General features: G+C 46.7%; 1 protein-coding gene and 1 long non-coding RNA gene across 7 annotated transcripts in view; one reads left to right on the top strand and one right to left on the bottom strand.

The window, feature by feature from the left end:
• The window catches only part of PLEKHG1 (pleckstrin homology and RhoGEF domain containing G1), a 178,744-nt gene that overhangs the window by 150,928 nt on the left and 9,233 nt on the right, over positions 1-18,583 (top strand). For all 6 annotated transcript variants that reach the window (XM_040448902.1, XM_040448897.1, XM_040448898.1 and 3 more), the window contains exons 11-15: positions 5,001-5,034; positions 8,059-8,154; positions 10,249-10,287; positions 12,257-12,279; positions 16,438-18,079. In XM_040448902.1, coding sequence (XP_040304836.1) covers positions 5,001-5,034; positions 8,059-8,154; positions 10,249-10,287; positions 12,257-12,279; positions 16,438-18,079 — 1,834 coding nt within the window. The remainder of the gene's footprint in view (positions 1-5,000; positions 5,035-8,058; positions 8,155-10,248; positions 10,288-12,256; positions 12,280-16,437; positions 18,080-18,583) is intronic.
• The window catches only part of LOC121013318 (uncharacterized), a 32,008-nt gene continuing 21,592 nt past the window's right edge, over positions 8,168-18,583 (bottom strand). The window contains exon 3 of the long non-coding RNA XR_005782632.1: positions 8,168-9,047. This is a non-coding gene — a long non-coding RNA (uncharacterized LOC121013318). The remainder of the gene's footprint in view (positions 9,048-18,583) is intronic.

Raw genomic sequence — 18,583 nt, 5'->3', positions numbered from 1 at the left:
TGGGAGTCAAGCATGAGTCAGGGGTTGAGCCCAGAGGACAGTGTGGAGTTCTGAGATAAGGAGAGGAACCAGTTGGGTGGGAGTGAGGAGAAGCTCTCACAAGTGCCTGCGAGGAGGCGGGTCGGCCCCAGGTGGAAATTCAGGTCTTGGAAGCTGCGGGCCTGGAGGCTCTCTTGACACAGACAGCGATTGAGGCCCCGAGCTTTGAGAGGATGGCCCATGAAAGCCCGTGAAGGAAAGAAGCCCTGGGAATCCCAACATCCATGGGGACCTAGAGCACCCCCAAGAGGGGTTAGGTGGGAGGCCCTAAGAAAACCCAAGGAGAAAGCTGTGCTGACAGAGGAAGAAAAGGACCTCAGAGAGCGTGAGGGGGCAACCGTCTGCAAGGCTGCAGGGGGCGAGGCAGACTCCAACAGAAGAGTGGATTAGACGGGTTGGCAACCGAGAGATAAAGGAGAGACTGCAGTGCGTGGCGGGAAAAAGCGGAAATGAGAAGAGGCAGACTGGGTACAGGCTTCTTGAACACAGTTCAGAACACTTACCAGGCGGTGGTTTGAGGAGCGAGACACTTGGTGCAGGTGAAGCACACCGTGGACGTGGCTGTCGGCGGAGGGAAGGAGAAAGGGAAAGAGAGCAGAAAGAGGGGCGGAGGAATGCTCTTTGGGAGCCATTTTGGGGAGGGTGGGATCAGGAGCGCTGGGTGCGAGGTTGGTCTCGGGAAGAAAGAAGACAAATGAGAGAACCCTTGAGACAGACTTGAGTGAAGATAGGAGAGTTGGGTTTTCCTGGGGTTGGCGATGATGTCATCTGTTGGCTGGGGGGCCGGGGGCGCCCAGGGGGGTTGGGGCCCCTGAGGGAAAGTGGAAAGGCTCAGAACACTTGCTAAAGAAAGTGGTCCCGTGTGCAGGGATACCTACAGGGATGGGTGCATCCAAGACCCAACGAAGGGGGTCACCGTGGATCAGTGCGGTGAGGTAATTTAAAAATCCGCTCAGCAACTTGGAAACAAGTGTTGAGGAACCATAGCGCAGGTGGGTTCCCCAAGGTGAAGGTCAGCAGAACCAGTACAGGGGAAGGTTAACAGGACAGGGGAAGGTGGGTGCTAATCCGCACATGGGTGCGGTGACCGAGCGTGATTTCCGGGCTGAGCGGAGAGGGAAGGCACCCAGGAGACTGGGCATGGCTTGAAGGACTGCTGGCTGCAGAGTCCAGGAACCGGCACAACAGCAGCCAAAGGTGGGCAGGTGGAAATACGGAGGTCTGTAGCCGAAGTAGAGACTTGTAGAGCCCCTGCCTTAGAAGCAAAGCAGTTCTCCGTGCTGCTAAGGTCCTGGGGCCGCTTCTGATTGTGTGTCGCTGTTCTGGAGTGGAGGAAAAGGTTGTCAGAGAAAAAGTGGCGTGAGGTAAGGGTGGAGACTACATTGTCAGCGGTGACAACGGATGGTGACATGGTCCTTGCTGGGCGGGGCGGGAGTGACGTGGAACAGAAAGTGGGACGACGGCCATGGGGGTAGAACTAGGGGGAAATAAGAGACGTGAACACTGCGGAGAAAAGAGAGTCCATTTCACTCTGGGTATTTTGAGAAGCACTCGAAGCTCATTCTCAGCGGCTGTCAGCAGTGACCTTGTGCCCAGGAAGTGAGTGTGCAAAGGTGTGTGCTTTGAGTTAAGCACGAGTCTCATTTCATCGGAGTGTCGAGAGCTGGAAGGTACAGCTCATGCAGAGAGGTGATGGCGTTTTCTTCGTGGTTGGTTAGGGGGTTGCTGGCCCTGTGCCTCGGAATGCCCTTCTGAGCAATGACCCAGTGTCTTTGACATGCCCCACCTCTGGTTCACCGGTGAACTGGGAAAATCAGAACTGCCAGAGGATTCTGAAAGGCCGTTACAAAGCCAGACTAGCTGACATACCTGTCCTCTTTCTCCTACACAAGATGTGTGGGTTCCAGGGGGGTTTCCCTTTGTGCGTTAAAATGATGAATAACAGTCACAAGGCAGGTGCATCTCTGTACCCAAATTCCTGACCCTGACCCTGGCCCTTTTAGAATCGAAGCGTTACTTGTTCCGCCACAACTTCTAGAACACACGTACAGTGGGCTAACTGCTTTGTGTCTTTAGTTCGGCCTCAGCAAACCACCTCACGAGAAAGATCTTACTCACCCCACTATGGAGAAATAAAAGCAGAAGGTCAGGGACATTAAGTGAACTGCCCAAGTTTATGTGGTGAGTGCATGAGTGAGCCTGAGTCAGACACAGGTCTGGCTGGCTGCGGAGGGCAAGGCTTAACCATGTTGCCCCCTATGGCAACGAAAATTCACTTATTTAATAGACTTCATCCCCTATAATGTGATAATAATTTTCTACTTTATTGAAGCAGGATTATTATTAAGCTAAACTCTCCACTTCTTTCTTCAAGGCTTTTTCTTATTATTTTTTTTTTTCTCTAAAGCTTTCAAAATCTGTGTATTCCTATTAGGTAAAAGAAATGCATAATGAGGAATTTTTGTGAACATCAAAAAATGCATCACAGCCGTCTAACAGTGTTACCACAAGCTGATGGAAATTCGTGTTTGTGGCTCCTCCCAGCTTCCTTGAGTTCCTTTAATTCGGCGATGGTCCCTGGCTGACTCCTAGAGGAAGATGTGGGAATTGTACTTTCCTGAAATGAAATGTCAAGACAGGAAAAATAAATACCGAGTTCGTCAAGTCGAGTTTATAGATACCAGGAAGCTTCTTGGAAATAGCCGTTGTGTTTATTCATATACGTAGTGTATACACTCACTCTCGTCCTGGTTGAGAATAAAGATAGAAAGGTAGAGGCTTTTGCAGTTTATATAATCACCTGGTCCTTTAAGGGCGCTTCACAGAAACTGAGCTCACATTGGCGTTTGAAAGTAATTCCAACTAGTCATTGCAAACTCCGAATATATGATAAAAATATCAGTGTTACAAAATGTATGCATTTGTTATCTCAGACTTAGGGTGGCTTCAACAAGCCTTTTTTTTTTTTAAACCTTCCTCCTCCTTTATTTGTTTATTTTTTTAACTTTATTTTTGGGGGAGAGAGAGGGAGCATGAGCAGGGAGGGCCAGAGAGAGAGGGAGGGAGAGAATCTCAAGCAGGCTCCACACCATCAGCACAGAGCCTGATGTGGGGCTCGATCCCACGAACTGTAAGATCACGACCTGAACTGAAAAAAAGAGTCAGACGCTTAAACAACTGAGCCACTCGGGCACCCCTTCACCTCCCTCTTTTTTTTAAACTAGATATTACCATTTATTTTTATTTTTTTAAGTTTGTTGTATTTATTTTGAGAGAGAGAGAGAAAAAACACATAAGTGTGAGCAGGGGAGGGGCAGAGAGAAACGGAATCCCAGGCAGGCCTCCGCACTGTCAGCACAGAGCCCAGTGTGGGGCTTGAACTCAGAAACCATGAGATCATGACCTGAGCCAAAATCAAGAGTCAGACGCTTAACCGACTGAGCCCTAAACATTACCAGTTCGCCCAAATGTTTTCACTGTGCTATCACGGATTGCGGCAAAATACAAGAAAAATTATTTTTAAGGTGATTTTTAGTCTGATGTCCGTCAGTTACGTGACACGACCCCTGAAAAATGAAAATGACGTGAGAGGAGTTCTACCTAAACTAATTTTTTTTCCCTCTTTGAATCCTCAGGCAAAATGACTCATGTCAGGGTCATTAACCATCTCTTTTTTTTTTTTTTTTTAATTTTATTTTTAACGTTTATTTATTTTTGAGACAGAGACAGAGCATGAACGGGGGAGGGGCAGAGAGAGAGGGAGACACAGAATCGGAAGCAGGCTCCAGGCTCCGGGCCATCAGCCCAGAGCCCGACGCGGGGCTCGAACTCACGGACTGCGAGATCGTGACCTGGCTGAAGTCGGACGCTTAACCGACTGAGCCACCCAGGCGCCCCATTAACCATCTCTTTATATCTCCCTAAACATTAACCACATTCGCAACAGGGACAATGGCCAGAAGCCTCAAAGCAGTAAAGCTGTGAGCGTTGAGGTGGGGAGAAAGATGTGTGAAGGAAGCCCCGGTCAAGGTTTATCTGGCCCAATCCCTTGGCGGGTGGGTGGTGACTTCGCTGCGTTTAGTGCCTATCAGTTGAGCCTAGTAGCAACTCTGAAAGGTAGGTCCGGTCTTGCCATTTGTGGCTAAGGAAACACCTCCAGCTAGGAAAGCACGAGAGAGCCGTGTCACAAACCGTGTCCTCAGGGCCCTTCCCCCTGCCTGGGAGACTCTAGGGCACGGGAGAGACGAGTTACAGGCGTGCTAGAGAGAGCCAAGAGAGGTAGCTAAGGATAATCACAGAGCATTTGGACAGAGGAACACTGGAAACTCCCAGCAATCTTTTTTTGCAACAATTCAGAACAGTTATAAGGCCCCAGTGATTTGGAGAAGGCTGGAGGTATGGATCCTAGACCCCTATCCCTTGAGCCTTTGGTTCAGTAGATCAGGGTTGAATAGCCGGGATCTACATTTTATAATGGGCTGACCGCCAGATGCCGGGTTTTAGAAACCTTAGTGAAAGGCTCCCCCCACTTCCTCCTTCCCACCTCTCCTTTTCTCTCTCTCCCCCCTCTTCTTCTCCCCCTCTTCTTCTCTCCTTCCTTCCTTCCTTCATTCCTCTGTCTTCCCTTCTCTCCTTCCTTCCTTCTATCCTCTCTCTCTCCTCTGTCTCTCTGTCTTCCTTCCTTCCTTCCTTCCTTCCTTCCTTCCTTCCTTCCTTCCTTCCAGATGGAGGCTGTAAGCTTAGCTCTGCTGATCGTGCAGCACGTGCGATCCACAGGAGGCACTCATCTGTTTGAAGCCCTTGAACTGTGTGTTAATGCCTAAAAGAAATAAGGAGTTTTTTAAAGCTTTTTCAAAAATCCCTTATTCCGGTGGGATGAGACCTGTCTCATGATAGCGATAGGTAGTTTAAAGAAAAAACAAAGAGTGATTGTAGTTATAGATGCACTTTCTTTCTTACAGGCCAAGCAAGCAATACTTGAAATGGATGCCATTCGTAAGTTTTGTTTTCTTAATACAATTTGAAACCTTCTTGTCTACTTGTATCTATCATCTTTTCTATCTTAAAGTGTATAAAAATGTCAGTTGTAAGAAAGGCACAGTTCTTTCTTCACTGTTTTCACAAGCGGAGCTGGCAGAGGGTATCATCTTTTCCTTACGCATTGACTCGTTTGTATATGGATTTCGCTGCTTTATCTATGAGTCGCCTGATGGCCGGCCCCATGTCCAGATCTCTGTGTCAGCTGCAAATGTAACATACGCTTCCAAGGTCAAGCCTTACCCTCCCCTCCGCCTCCACCAAAACTCAAGGTTTTACATACATTTCTGGCCGCGCCCCACTGAAGGATAACCTGTTGATTACCTGCAAGGATCATGCCAACGAGACAGTGAATGGTTTCCCCGATGCAGCTCATATTTGAGAATTACCACTGCTCCACATATGGGATTGTATTTCCAGGCTTATAAAAACAGGCAGAAAATGAATACAAGTGAGGTCTTTCCTAGAACATAAAACCTGGCTCAACACCGTTTATCGATTCTTGTTCTCTCCCAGATTAAATAGACTAAGAAGAGAATCAGTGATTTCAGAGACTGACAACCGGGTCAAACAAAAACTTGTACTTAACACATCTGAAATAACTTACTTTTGAGGCATCTTTCCCCAGGTACAAATACTGATTCACGTCCCTTCCATGCTGCTGGCGGTTAACTCTGCTGAGAAAGCAAGAGGCGTTAGTGAGGGAGAAAGATAAGCTTCCTCCCCACATGGCTGAGGTCCCCCATTTCATATCCGGCAGCTCCTGAGAGATGATGGGACGTGACCCCAACTAGAAGGCTAGGCTGAGGCCTGCTGCCCTGTCTTCTCTAACGCCCCCACCCCCGCCCATTTTATTCATTGGAAAGCTCTTGAAGACTTTTTGGTGGGGCGCCTGAGTGGCTCAGTCAGTTGAACGTGTGACTTCAGCTCAGGTCGTAAGTCTCACGGTTTGGGAGTTCGAGCCCCACATCGGGCTCACTGCTATCACCACAGAGCCTGCTTGGGATTCTCTGTCCCCCCCCCACCCCTCCCCTGCTTGCACTCTCTCTCAAATAAACATGGGGGGGGAAGGGTTATTATTTTTTTAATAAAAACGCTCTAAAGAGAAGGCAGAGTCATGGAGGGGCATGTAAACGTTAGCATGAAAGGGGAGGTGCGTGGGTGGCTCAGTCGGTTAAGCATCTGACTCTTGATTTTGGCTCAGGTCATGATCTCATGGTTGGTGACTTCAAGCCCCACATCGGGCTCTACACTGTCCGTGAGGAACCTGCTTGAGATTCTGTCTCTCTGCCTCGCTTTCTGCCCCTCCCCGGCTTGGGCTCTCTCTCTCTCCCTCTCAAAATAAATAAAAAACAAACAAAAAAATAAGTTTATCTGTCTAAAAGAGAAAGAATTAGGAGGAAAGGTGGAGAAAGAGGTCTGAAGAAGCCCCTATCTCTATGACAAACTTCATTCAATAGAACTATTTCCTCATTCTCAGCCTCTGGGTGCTGGTTCATGGACACCATTAAGATTCTTTGAGTGCACACACAGAATTATTTCAAGCCACTAATCGGTGCTACGTGGCTTTCTTCCAGGCCCAGGACTAGGCTAGAGCAGCCCAGCCCAGGAAAATCACCTCATTTGCCCCACCTTGACTTTGGACTTGTCTGGGTAGGAATAGAGTAGGCCAGTCCATTGGGCCAAGTGACCTCATTTGTGTACCTTTGCTACTGACATTGGACAAAAGTGTGTGGTCTTTACAATTCTTAGAACCCTCTCGAACTGTAGACACCCTCTGAAGAGCCTTAACTCCACGATAGCCGTGTCTTAAAATTGTTTACCCTTAGGCTTCAGGGTGTAGATAATCCCTGAATACGCTGGAGTGCTTTAGGATTAGACCCGATTTTCCTTGTTTTTAATGCTGATTTATTTTTGAGACAGAGTGTGTGTGGGAGGGAGAGAGGGGAAGGGAGAGAGAGAATCCCAAGCAGGTTCTACACGGTCAGTGCAGAGCCCAGCCTGGGTCTCGATCTCACGAGCCATGAGATCGTGACCTGAGCCAAAATCCAGAGTGGGGTGCTTAACCAACTGAACCACCCAGGCACCCCTAGACCCCATATCCGTCACTTGATCTCGGCCAAAAGGCCGAGAAGCGATAGACCCCATATTCTTAATCTGAAGCCTGTGTGCTCCTTAGACGGGCAGAAAGACATAAACTCTGAAATTAAATGAAAATCCCTTTTCTGGTAAGAGACCCAAAGCATTCATCAAATGTTCGCAGGACGTTGTTCAGCAGTGATGAACCAAAGCATTCATCAAATGTTCGCAGTGTCTAGAAAGATGTTAAGAGCCACTGCAGCAGAGGCCAGCTTCCGGAGGGCAGGAATAGCCCGACATCCTCCACGCCAGGCACAGACACCTCGTGAAACTGTGCTTCAGTGGGATTCTCCAGATGGCTTTGCCTTGACAGAGTCTCTTCTGTGGCTCATCGCCACTGTCTGTCTGGGGCCTCGTGAGCAAGTTAGGCTGTGGTGATGTTTAACAGAACCGTCTGCCCCCTGTGGGGGCAGCGCATTGCCCGGGACCCTGAGTGGCAGTAGGAGGTTAACCACACCTTGCACGTTTTAAGTAACTTTCTGCCAAGGGTACAGCCAATGGCTATGGCTCTCTCTGCTAATGAGCAAAACAGGAGACTGCAGAGAGAGCGTGTACGTGTGCACGTGCGTGTGTGTGTGTGTGTGTGTGTGTGTGTGTGTGTGTGTGTGTGAGGGGTGGGGGAGGGAGAGAGAGCACACACGTGTGCCAGAAAGGCACACGTCCCTGTGGACAGACTCCTGGAAGTCCCCGTGATACATAGTCAACACCAGTTAATGGAAGGAGAGACTATCCCATGTCTGATGGAAAAGAATAAACCCACGGATATCCAGAACAAGCCATACCAATTTTCTGAGAAGTCGCTGAACACCTCATTCTTATTGGTGCATGTGGTTCTCTTTTCAGACTATCCCGGTTTCTGTTACAGTCCCGAGGGAGAGACTAAAGCATTTTGTGGTTCTAGAGACGGTTCTGCTCCATATCGGCCGAGAAGAAAATCTGGTAAATAGGATGTCGTGATCAAAAGCTAATAATCTGGGGGGGGGGGGGGCTAGTAATGAAAGAGCCTTTCAGTCTGGCAAAAAACACATTTCCCTTCTGGTGTCGGAGCTCACGGCCAGTTTGAATACATTGGAGGCTGCCCTAAGACGGGACTGTCCGGCTTTCGTTCTAAAACTTTTCTGTGTATCTCTCTATTTCCCAGGGAATGTAAAACTATCAGTCCACTAATTCCTCTTTGCATAGCTTCTTACCGCTAGCTTGTAGGTACTTAAAGCCTTATTTACTACACTGGGGAAAAATTGTATCCTATCAACGACACATACAAACGATCATTCAGACCTAACCCTTTAACACATGTTTGCTGAGCCAGACTCCAGGTAGCATTCTCTTAGGCCTCAGATTTTTTTTTTTTTTTCATTTGAATCAGCATTTATTGAGTACCCAGCTAACCCCCCGTGCTGGGCTAAGGACTGGGAATGCAAGAATAAATAATACACGTGATTCCTGCTTGTGAGGAGGTCGTAGTCCAGTGGGAGTCAACAAGGGTGAATAAGTACCGGTCCGTATAATGGAGCTGTGCTGGAGGTTGAGTAGAGGGAGAGGCCAAGGAAAGAGAGAGATTAACTCTCTAGGAAGGCGAGAAAGCTTCCCAGAGCAGGGGACCTGGGATAGAGTCTGGGGGCTGAGGAGACAGATGAGACAGGGAATAGCATGTGCAAAGGCCCTGGGGCTGGAGCCAGCGTACCTTAGATCGGACCTCTATTGCCGGTTCTTCAGCCTGGCCAGATGAAGCCGTGGGTAGAGGTACAGGCATGCAAGGTAAACCGGAAGGAGAAGTGGCTGGAGCTTCAGAGGGGGCCTAATCACAGAAGGTGTGAACTTGATCCTGCAAGCTACGGAAGGATTTTAAACAATGGGATGTTTACCTTTTAAATACAGAATTCTGGGGGCGGCTGGGTGGTTCAGTCAGTTAAGCATTGACTCTTGATTCCGGCTCAGGTCAGGATCTCACAGTTCACAGGATCAAGCCCTGCGCTGGGCTCTGCACCAACAGCACGGAGCCTGCTTGGGATTCTCCCTCTTCGTCTCTCTCTGCCCCTTCCTCGCTCGCACTTTCTCTCTCTCTCTCTCTCTCTCTCCCTCTCAAAATAAATAAACATTTAAAAAATGTTTTTAATTAATAAAAAAAGGAATTGTGGTTTGATGTAGAAACTGAAGTAGGCATTCTGTCTAGTCTGGAGGAGAGAGGACAAGAGCCTGGATTAAGACACTGGGGGGTAGGGGGAGTGGGGGGAGTGGGGTGGCATTATTGGGATCCCACAGGACTGTGATGGATGAATACGGGAGAAATGTTGAATCATGTCCCGGCACCTAACTTGGGTGGGTAGTGTCAGTGACAACCAAGATAAGAAATTGGACAAAGGAACAGTTACGAGGGGAGACAGGTGAGTTTGAGGCATGTTGGTTTTGCTTGGTCTATGGGCACATTGGGGAAATGTCAGATCAGCAATTAGCATTTGAGGTCTGAGGCCTGGGACGAGGGTCCGCTCTAAGGATATAAAATTGAACACTGTCCGCTTATAGGTGGTAGTTAAAGCTAAAGAATTTGCTCTACTGGTTGTTGGGAGGGTGGTTTTCTGTTGTGCAACCCCTGATTGCACAGCTTAAATTTAAAAAAAAAAACTTTTTTTTTAATCTTTATTTTTTTGAGAGAGAATGAGACAGAGCGTGAGCAGGGGAGGGGCAGAGAGGGAGGGAGACCCCGAATCCAAAGCAGGCTCCGGGCTCTGAACTGTCAGATCAGAGCCCCATGCAGGGTTTGAACTCAGGAGCCGTGAGATCATGACCAGGGCCGAAGTTGGATGCTTCACCAACTGAGCCTCCCAGGGCCCCCTGCACAGCTTAAATTTTATCCTCCGGTTTTGTCGGAGTGAATGTCTTGCTGTCGAGTGTCTCTAAGCAATGGGTTTCAGGTGTATCTGATTAAAAAAAAATAGAGCTCAGTTAATTTGCCTATAAACTAACAATGCACTTATAAAGAAAAAATCTTGATTTGGTTTTGCAAATGATGCTGATCTTATTTTTTTCTCCTAGAACCTTCCTCAAGATCACATAAAGTCTTGAAGACCAGTGGTAAGTCCTAAAATATCTTTCCTTTTTTCATTCTTGTTGATGTCCACTAAGTTAAACCATATTTAAAAAAATAAACACCAGATGAGTTATGAATTGATACATTTGATTGACTTCTATAAGTAATAGTGTCCTGTTTTTAAATATAAAACCAAATGACTTAAAATGTTTGCAATATAGATAACCCGGCATAAAAAGATTAATATACCTATTATGTAAAGAAATCCCATATATCAAAAAGAAGAGACAAAGGACTCTTTTAAAAGGTAGAGGGGGGCGCCTGGGGGGCTCAGTCAGTTCACCGTTTGACTTCAACTCACATCATGATCTCGCAGTTCGTGAGTTCAAGCTCCATATCGGTCGGGCTCTGTGCTGACAGCTCAGAGCCTGGAACCTGCTTTAGATTCTGTGTCTCCCTCTCTCTCTGCCCCTCCCCTGCTCACGCTCTGTCTCTCTCTCTCTCTCAAAATAAACAAACATTATAAAAAATTTAATAATAAAAATAAAAGGCAGAGACCATAATTGGGCATTTCACAGAAAAAGCACAAACTGCCAATAAAATATGTAAATAGTCATCCATGCTAGTAATCGGAAAAATCGTACATTAAAAATCTTTTTTACATTTATTTATTTTTGAGAGACAGCACAAGTGGGGGAGGGGCAGGGAGAGAAGGGGACACAGAATCTGAAGCAGGCTCCAGGCTCTGAGCTGTCAGCACAGAGCCCGAACCCACAAACCGTGAGATCATGACCTGAGCTGAAGTCGGGCACCCAACCGACTGAGCCACCCAGGCGCCCCAGAAAAATGATACATTTACAGGAGATAAATGGGGGCTGGGGTGAAATCGGTAAACTCCAACAAAAGATATAGAAAAACAGGCACTCTGAAATGAATAGTGTATCAATTTCTCTAACTGTTTTGGAGCAGAATTTGGCAAAAGCCATTTAAATTTAAAATGTGTGTTTGCCCTGGACTCAGCAATCCTGCTTTTTTTCACTTTTATAAATTTCATGAGGACACTTCCTGTGTAGACGTACTCACACAAGTATGGCTAGATCAATGTGTGTGTGTGTGTGTGTGTGTGTGTGTGTGTGTGTGTGCGCTTTGCAGCCCTTGTAATAGGACAGCACCTCGAATGCCCATCCAGTGGGAAAGAGTTAAGTAAATTGTACGTGGAATATTCTGCAGTTGTCAATAGAGTACCTCCCTATCTACTGACCAGAGAATCTACATACATTCAGCAGGAAATGCAATGCTGTGTTTGCACCTTTCTTTTAAAAACAAAACCATGTATTGTGGTGGGCTGGTGTCAGTGGGTATGGGACCAGGAAAGAGGACCATCAATCAGTCTGCAAGTATGGTCATTTCCACAGGGTGGGATTTGTGGAGAGGGTTCGATCCCTGTTTCCTGTATATGCTTCCGTAATTAAACAGTTTTTGAAGATGATACACACGTCATCAGGTGATCTGAAAGGGCGTCTGTAAGGATGTGGCTGTACACGCCCCCCCCAGACACCCACCTGCACCACTCCTTAGCCCAGCGCCAAGGTGACCCCAGTGATGAATGCTGTCTGTTCCTTGCAGTCAAAACCAGTAAATGTTTAAAAATTAGCAGCAGCATAGTCTTATGTTTAAGTGATTTTCATGGCTTAGGGCAGGTATTTCAGGTAATACGTATTTGGGAGGAAGGCTGTGGAACGTATTAACGTGAATCGGTCTGTTGCTCGTAGGGATTCAGAAAGATACTTCACATGCAGATGTATGGAAAGTTGTTTTACGTGCAATCCAGGATATATGACCAGGATAAACCGAGTGGCATTTTCTGAAAATTAGGTCTAGAGGGCCCAAAAGCCTTTCAGGGTTCCGTTATTAGCAAGTTTTAAAGTCCTGTGAAAGAGGAGTGTTTACATATGTATGAGTTACATTTTTAAACCTCAAAAAAAAAATGTTTAAACCTTTTTTATTTTTCAGAAACAGCACAAGACATCCAAAAGGTAAGCATTATGACATTTCTTATTTTGAAATGTTTACTGAGGGACCCTTTAAAGTACCCTTATATATCTCATCCCCGGTCTATATTCCAAGTGTAAACAGTTATTTCACATCTTGAGGTAAGATTTAAGTAAGGACTCGTCCTTATAACCTCCTCCCTCCCCCTGCTTCATTTATCAGAACCAAGGCAATGATTTCTTTATCCCTCTGTCCCACCTCTCACCTCCAAAGCTGTAAGGTTACCTAAGCTGTAAAGCTGCACCCTGAATGCTATGGGGTCCACCCCACATTGCCCTGTACGTCTGTGCACACAAGACCCAGGCTCCTGCGTCCCAAACGTTGCCCCCTTTTTAAAGCATTAGCCTTCGGTCACAGGGATCTCCTAAGAATATGGTCCCGCTGTTGGTAGGAGACGTAGGGTCATATGTCAATAGAATGAGGCTTCACTATGTGAAGTTTCATTTTTCTTCCGGTAAAAGGTTGGGGGAAGGGGAATAAAAATGGTGTGCTCTTTTGAAAGATGCATATCCGAATTTATTACCTATAAAGCACAGGTCTTGTATCCTGACCTGGATCATGTCTAATATGGCTGCTGACCAATTGTCTAAGTTAGTAAGTCTTCGAAAACTGGTTGTGGTTTCTTGTGTAATGTCTTATATCTGTGAGGATGTGGTTACAAAGAGCTCTTCCACAGTTCTACTGCACCACTCCTTAGCACAGGGCCCAAGCAACTCTGTTAATAAGTGTTTATTATCCCTCCATTAAGTACAGTAAAATGTCTAAAAATCAACAGTCTTCCCCCGAAGTAACTTTCTTAAGATTGGAGCATGCGGATTTTTTTCAGGAGGTACATATTTTTGTTTGGAAGCTTTTGAAACATATTAGTGGGTTATTGTCCTGAAATCCAGCACGAGCTTTTGATTTTTGTTTGTTTGTTTGTTTGTTTGTTTGTTTGTTTGTTTGTTTTCATAAACAGCACAGAGGGTACCCTCGCCTTTAAGGCAGCCAAACTCAGACCTCGGACCACTGAGCCCTGCTCAGTACCAGTCGGGGGGGGGATCACTCTGTTGGTCCTAAAGATGGGGTCTCAAGAGCTTATTGGAAATTTTCAACAATAGTGATCCAAGCCAGGTCTCTGTATGGGAGAAGTAAAGCAATGTACTTTTTTCTTAGTGGTAAAGTTCTGTCTCCTAACGCTAATGAACAATACCGATTGTAAGGAGGATAGACTTACTGATGACTGAGGAGTTTATAACAGGAAATACTCTTGTTTGTTTGGGTTTTCTTAATGTTTGTTTTAGAGAGAGACAGTGACAGAGCACAAGCTGGGGAGGGGCAGAGAGAGAGGGAGACACAGAATCTGAAACAGGCTCCAGGCTCTGAGCCGTCAGCACAGAGCCCGACGCGGGGCTCAAACTCACGGACCGCGAGATCGTGACCTGAGCTGAAGTCGATGCTTAACCGACTGAGCCACCCAGGCGCCCCACAAAAATATGTTTTTAAAAGTGCTTATTAATACAAGGGCACGTCGCTGGCGGAGTCAGTAGTGTGTGACTCTTGATCTTGGAGTCATGAGTTTGAGCCCCACATTGGGTGAATTATTTACTTAACAATAAAATCTTAAAAAAAAAAAAAGTGCTTAGTACAGAATCTAGAACAAAACACATGCTCCACAAGTGGTAGCTATTCTCGTATCATTATAAATAGCCATAATGCTGAGAATGTAGAAAAACCATGGGGAAAAAATGTTCTTCACGGCTCTAGTGAAGATATATGTGCCTCTAGTGAGATGTATAAACCACATGCTTGTATGTTGTGCTAAATCCTCATACTGATTATTTCTAAAGCTAAGAGTTTCCTCAGTTCTCCTGGTGATTTATTGGATATAAAATATCAGTTTCCAAAGTCCAAAGTTTCAACTAATTAGTTTTATTAAAAGCATCTTTTGATATTAAAAATGCAGGTTTCTTCATTTTCTAAATGGCCTGGGAATCGTTCTGGAATGGAAGATTTTAAGAAAGTATTACTGGGGCGCCTGGGTGGCGCAGTCGGTTAAGCGTCCGACTTCAGCCAGGTCACGATCTCGCGGTCCGTGAGTTCGAGCCCCGCGTCAGGCTCTGGGCTGATGGCTCAGAGCCTGGAGCCTGTTTCCGAATCTGTGTCTCCCTCTCTCTCTGCCCCTCCCCCATTCATGCTCTGTCTCTCTCTGTCCCCCAAAAAAATAAATAAAAGTTGAAAAAAAAAAAACTTTTAAAAAAAAAGAAAGTATTACTTGGCTGTTCGCAAAATGCTTTTGTTACACTTTCAAAGTGCTTTGTCATGATTTTACTAGTTAATACTAACTTTTCTTATTTTGTAAAATGTAGCGTCTGGCTGCCCATATTTTATAAACATGATACCAGTACAGTCTGAGTAAGGTAAAAAGGGAGAGATATTAAAGGGTGAGGAAAGAAAATAGAGCCATAAATATAATCCTATATATATCTATATCTATATATATATAGATATCTATAGATATATGTATATTATATCCTATATATATCCTACATAATCATATATATATATTAATCATATATATGTGTGTGTGTGTGTGTGTGTGTGTATATATATATATATATATATATATATATATATTTGTGTGTGTGTGTGTGTCCATACGTGTGCATATTCATTGGTTCCTAGTCCTCAATTGGTCCACGGTTTGATCACATGAAAAAAAAGTGAGCACAAGATTAAATGACTAATGAGGTGGGGTTTTTTTAGCTTTTAATTTTTAATAGAAAAATAACATTCGGGATGAAATGTTTTTCTTGCCTTCCCTACACTTCCCTTCCCTCCCTGATACACAGACAGGCAGGCAGGCAGACACATTGCTGAGAGGTTATTCCAAGAAAATATGTATCCCAGTTTCATGGACAAGTGATGAAAAATTCCTGCTCATTGGACCGTTCTAACTGGTTATTATAGTGCTTCAGTCAGAAAATACGTCCCTGGTGCTAATCAGTTTGAACTGGTCTTAACCCTTGCAACTCTTTGAAGCTGATCCTTCTACTACAGACGGCATCAGAGGCCGATCCACTCTCTGTCTGCACTATTGAGGTCCATCAAGAAAGGTTCCAAGTGATAAAAGACCCCATTGTGTTTTTTTATGAGACCTTGTTAACGTCACTCATATTTTACTTCCTAACAGGTATCTAAATATTACTTAATCAAATATATTTTGAGAGAAAGTAAAAAGCTCAGCAGCTCAAAAGTGGATTAAGTTACATTCCTGCAACAGAGTCTCTGCCTAGAATTTATAAATCAAGGCAATGCTGGTCAGGTGCAAGACAGGTCTGCAGATTTCAAATTTTTCTTTTTTTTCAACGTTTATTTATTTTTGGGACAGAGAGAGACAGAGCATGAACGGGGGAGGGGCAGAGAGAGAGGGAGACACAGAATCGGAAACAGGCTCCAGGCTCTGAGCCGTCAGCCCAGAGCCCGACGCGGGGCTCGAACTCACGGACCGCGAGATCGTGACCTGGCTGAAGTCGGACGCTTAACCGACTGCGCCACCCAGGCGCCCCATACAGGTCTGCATATTTCAGAGAAAGCCTCGAGCTGTGCTGTCAGGTTACTGAGAGAGGCTTCTGGTACACCAGAAACCACAATTGGGTTCCTAGGAGTCAAGCCTCAGAGAGAAACCGGATACCATGGCCCTCGATACCCATGTACGTTCACGCATATAACGTTATTTGCCAAGTGCGCGTCGGAATTATTCGAAGCATCTAAGAGTTTTCTGTGTTTTGCCGATTCCCTGCATTGGGGTAAGGGATTTGGAGTCAGACCTAGGTTTGCATCCCAGCCTTTCTACCAACTAGAGAGAGCCTGGGTTTCCTTAGTGTGCGATTGGTACAATCACATCTAACCCGCAGAGTATGAGCATTACCTGTGGAGAATGTCCGCAAATGGCCTGGCCTGTTTCTAAGTGAATATCAGTTCCTGTCCTTTCTGCCCCTTTTTGCAAAACTCTGACGTGCTTTTCCCCTCAGCGAAAATCAACATTTACCGATCATTTGCTTTAAGAATATTATAGTCCGGTGGGAGAGGCAATGTGTAAAACCAGGGCACTCTGCGTCTATGGCACTCCAGTTCAGTCAATATGTCTCTATCTGCCCCAGGTCTCCAGAGAGGAAGGGTCTCCCCCGCGGACCTCACCGGGACCATCTCCCGCACAGAGGAACAGTCAGCCGAGCACTTCTGCCATTATCAGCGTGCTTCGTGGGGGAGGAGCCATCAGAAACATCTGGACGGACCACCAGATCAGACAAGCCTTGTTTCCTAGCCGTCGGTCCCCTCAGGAGAATGAGGACGGTGAAGATGACTATCAGATGCTTGTGCCCTCTTTCTCCTCCTCGGATCTGAACTCTGCCAGACTGTGTGAAGACGGCACTTCCAGTCGCCCGTGCAGTTGGCACATGGGACAGATTGAATCCACAGAAGCCACCGGCTCTGGCCACCGGGTCGTCAGGCGGGCCAGTAGCGCTGGCGAGAGCAACACGTGTCCCCCCGAAATAAGAATTCGGGACGGTGGTGGCTCTCAGTATAGCCCCCGAAGGGAACTGCAGAGTGGCCCTAAAACAGAAGGGCAGGAAGGAATGACTCCCTTTGGGTCATCCGTAGAGTTGACTATCGATGACGTAGACCATGTCTATGACAACATAAGTTACGAGGACTTGAAACTGATGGTTGCCAAACGGGAAGAAGCCGAACCCACGCCCCCCAAAACAGCCAGGGACTCTGTCCGCCCCAAGAGCACCCCGGAGCTGGCCTTCTCAAAGAGGCAGGCTGACCACGAGAAGACCTCTCTGCACACGATGAGGGACGGAGCGCCAGCTGGTCGCCAGGCGTCGAACCAAAGCACACACGAACTCCAGATGGTTGAGGAAAACATCTATGACACCATAGGGCTCCCAGATCCACCCTCACTGGACTTCAAATGCAGCAGCCTGAAGCATCCCAAGAGGAGCACCTTCTTAGGTCTGGACGCCGACTTTGCATGCTGCGACAGTCTGAGGCCCTTCGTTTCCCAGGACAGCCTCCAGTTCAGTGAGGACGAAGCCCCTTACCACCAGGGCCCCTCTGATAATGATTATTTGAGTTTGCTCTATAACTCTTTCAGCTGTAACCTGTCCCTAGCCGATAAGTCGATATCTGATAAACTGTCTGAAGAAGTGGACGAAATCTGGAATGACCTGGAAAATTACATCAAGAAAAATGAAGTCAAAGCTAGAGACCGGCTCCTGGCAGCATTTCCCGTCAGCACAGAGGACATGCCGGGCAGGCTGTACTCCGAGAGCACCCCCGAGCTGGGCAGAGAGGCGGCACGTTCCGTGTCCACGCTGTCACTCCCGGAGGGCCACGCTTTCCTCACGCCGCTGAAAGACAGCGGCAGACCTAGCCGGGCCAACTGCCCGTTTGAGGAAGACCTGATTTCTAAAGAAGACTCCTTTATGAGTCTCAACCGGCTGTCTCTGGCCAGTGAAACACCTCCCATGGAAAATCCCTACGACTTGGCCAACAGCGGTCTGTCCCAAACAGACTTGGAAACCCCTGACCCTGGGATGGATGCCACAGATAAGACAAGAAGCAGGGTTTTTATGATGGCCAGGCAGTACAGTCAGAAGATCAAGAAGGCAAATCAACTCTTAAAAGTGAGAAGCCCAGAGCTGGAGCAGCCACTGGCCGGCCAGCAACGGAAGTCCACGCACAAAGACCTGGCGGCCATCTTAGAAGAGAAGAAGCAAGGGGGCCCTGCCATCGGTACGTTCCTTCACACTGCTTTCCTTCCTTCTTGAAAGTAGGATGTGAGGGCAGCTTCCAGGTTCCAAATGTCCTTAAACCTTGAGAACGTTGCCACTCAGACGTTCATTCTCTCAAATCGAGACCGCTGGCTTACTAACAAACACTGGCGAGGCCGTTGCTCATCTTTTCCCACTTTTGGCTCAGAGTCTCTTGGAGTCAGATTTGGTCTCGGAGGCTTTTGTTGTAGGTTTAACACTGTCACTGCAGGCTTGATGTTTTTAAGCCCTGTTCTCCACTCTGAAGTGTAAAAAATAGCAATCAGTTGAACTTGTGGCATCACGTAAAGCCTTTCCCTGTGAATCAGTGTGCTGGGAATGAGCAGTGGCTCAAGTACGCTTTGAAGATTTGGAAGCATATGGAATAGGGTTGTTCCAGAATCCCAACAGAAAATGCCCACTCATCCTAACAGGGGAAAAGGAGTCCTCTCTGCTCTCTTTAAGAGCTATTCACATTTTATACCTT

The sequence above is a fragment of the Herpailurus yagouaroundi genome, unplaced genomic scaffold (assembly GCF_014898765.1).
Source record: "Herpailurus yagouaroundi ecotype Mexico unplaced genomic scaffold, PumYag 198, whole genome shotgun sequence".
NCBI lineage: Eukaryota > Metazoa > Chordata > Mammalia > Carnivora > Felidae > Herpailurus > Herpailurus yagouaroundi.
The sequence above is the reverse complement of the archived record's forward strand: the minus strand, read 5'-3'. Positions and strand labels throughout refer to the sequence as shown.